Source organism: Antrostomus carolinensis, unplaced genomic scaffold (assembly GCF_000700745.2).
Source record: "Antrostomus carolinensis isolate BGI_N321 unplaced genomic scaffold, ASM70074v2 C13322030, whole genome shotgun sequence".
Lineage (NCBI taxonomy): Eukaryota > Metazoa > Chordata > Aves > Caprimulgiformes > Caprimulgidae > Antrostomus > Antrostomus carolinensis.
Window position 1 is genome coordinate 1 of NW_010355184.1, and position 1524 is coordinate 1524.

General features: G+C 60.6%; 1 protein-coding gene across 1 annotated transcript; it reads left to right on the plus strand.

The window, feature by feature from the left end:
* Positions 1 to 6: 6 nt before the first annotated feature.
* Positions 7 to 1518, plus strand: LOC104531663 (alpha-tectorin-like; the record flags this gene model as incomplete). The annotated part of the gene is made up of 2 exons (XM_010176618.1): positions 7 to 581; positions 954 to 1518. Coding segments are annotated over exons 1-2 (1093 nt in total), but the record flags the coding sequence as incomplete, so codon positions are not given.
* Positions 1519 to 1524: the final 6 nt, after the last annotated feature.

Here is a 1524-nt window from a genome sequence, read left to right on the forward strand (position 1 = left end):
ACAGTCACTACGAGCCCTGTGCTGCAGCCTGCCCTGCCACCTGTGTTGACCCAATGGCTCCTGCTACCTGCAGCCTGCCGTGCGTGGAGGGCTGCGTGTGCGACAGCGGGTACCTGCTCTACAACGACCAATGCGTGCCCAGCCAGCAGTGCGGGTGCTGGCACAATGGACAGCACTACCCCGTGGGCTCGGAGTTCTGGACGGACAACACCTGCTCCTCCAAGTGCAAGTGTCCTGCGCGCGGAAGCAAAGTCCAGTGCTCCAGTGCCTCGTGCCCTGCAGGCCAGTACTGTGGGGTGCAGAACGGGAAACCCGAGTGCCTTGAACAATCCTTCGGCATCTGCCACGTCCACGGTGACCCTCACTACAACACCTTTGACAAAGTGACGCACAACTTCATGGGCAACTGCACCTACACCCTGGCCAAAGTGTGCTCCAACACCACCTCCCTGCCCTACTTCAATGTTGAGGCCAAGAACGAGCACCGTGGGAACACCAGAGTGTCCTACGTGCGCGAAGTCCTGGTGGAGGTGTACGGAGAGCGCATTGCCATCGTGAAGAAGGAGAAGAGCCAAGTGCTGGTAGGCAGCGGGGCTGGCACGAGCGTGGCGCGGCTGCAAGACAGGGCTGGCTTTTCTTGGCAGGGCCTGGCACGTACCAGCCGTCTCCATTGTCCCAGGCCTGGGTGGGTTCCCCTGAAGCCTCGGGGTTGCTTTGGTTCTCCTTTCTGGTGGGGTTAGGGCAGGAAGAGGCAAATGGGGAATGTGGCCTGTGTTGAACAGAGACCCCTGCAGAGTGCAGAACAGAGACATGGCTCTGCAAGCCACGGGGGCATCTGGGTGTGAGGGCATCACGGGCACCGGTTTGCCGTGCCTGGCCTGATTTCCTTGGGGCAGGAGACCCCAGGGAGGCCAGGGACAAGTGCAGGGTCCATTGCGGTGCGTCTGCCCTAGGTGAACAATGTGCGCCAGACCTTGCCGGTGAGCGCAGCGGGAGGTGCCATCACGGTGAGCAGAAGTGGCCGCTACATCGTCCTGGAGACAGACTTCAACCTCAGAGTGTCCTACGATGCTGACCACTCGGTGGAGGTGAAGGTGCCCACCACCTACTTCAACATGACCTGTGGCATGTGCGGGAACTTCAACAACCGGAGAGAGGATGACTACATGATGCCCAACGGGCAGCAAGCTGCAGACTCCAATGCGCTGGGGGAGAGCTGGCAGGTCCCAGACGACGACGCCTCTTGCGGTGTCCCTGTCCCCTCCCCACCCTGCAGTGCAGAAGAGGAGAAGCTCTACCAATCGAACCAGTTCTGCGGCATGCTGACTGCCAGGCCTGGCTCTTTTGAGAAGTGCCATGCCGTGATCAACCCCCAGAGCTACTTTGAGACCTGTTTCTATGACCTTTGTGCCCTGAGTGGTGGCCAGGACGTCCTGTGTGCTGCTCTGGAGGCCTACGCGGATGCATGCCAGGCAGCCGGTGTGACTCTTCTTCCCTGGAGGAATGCCACCTTCTGCCGTGAGT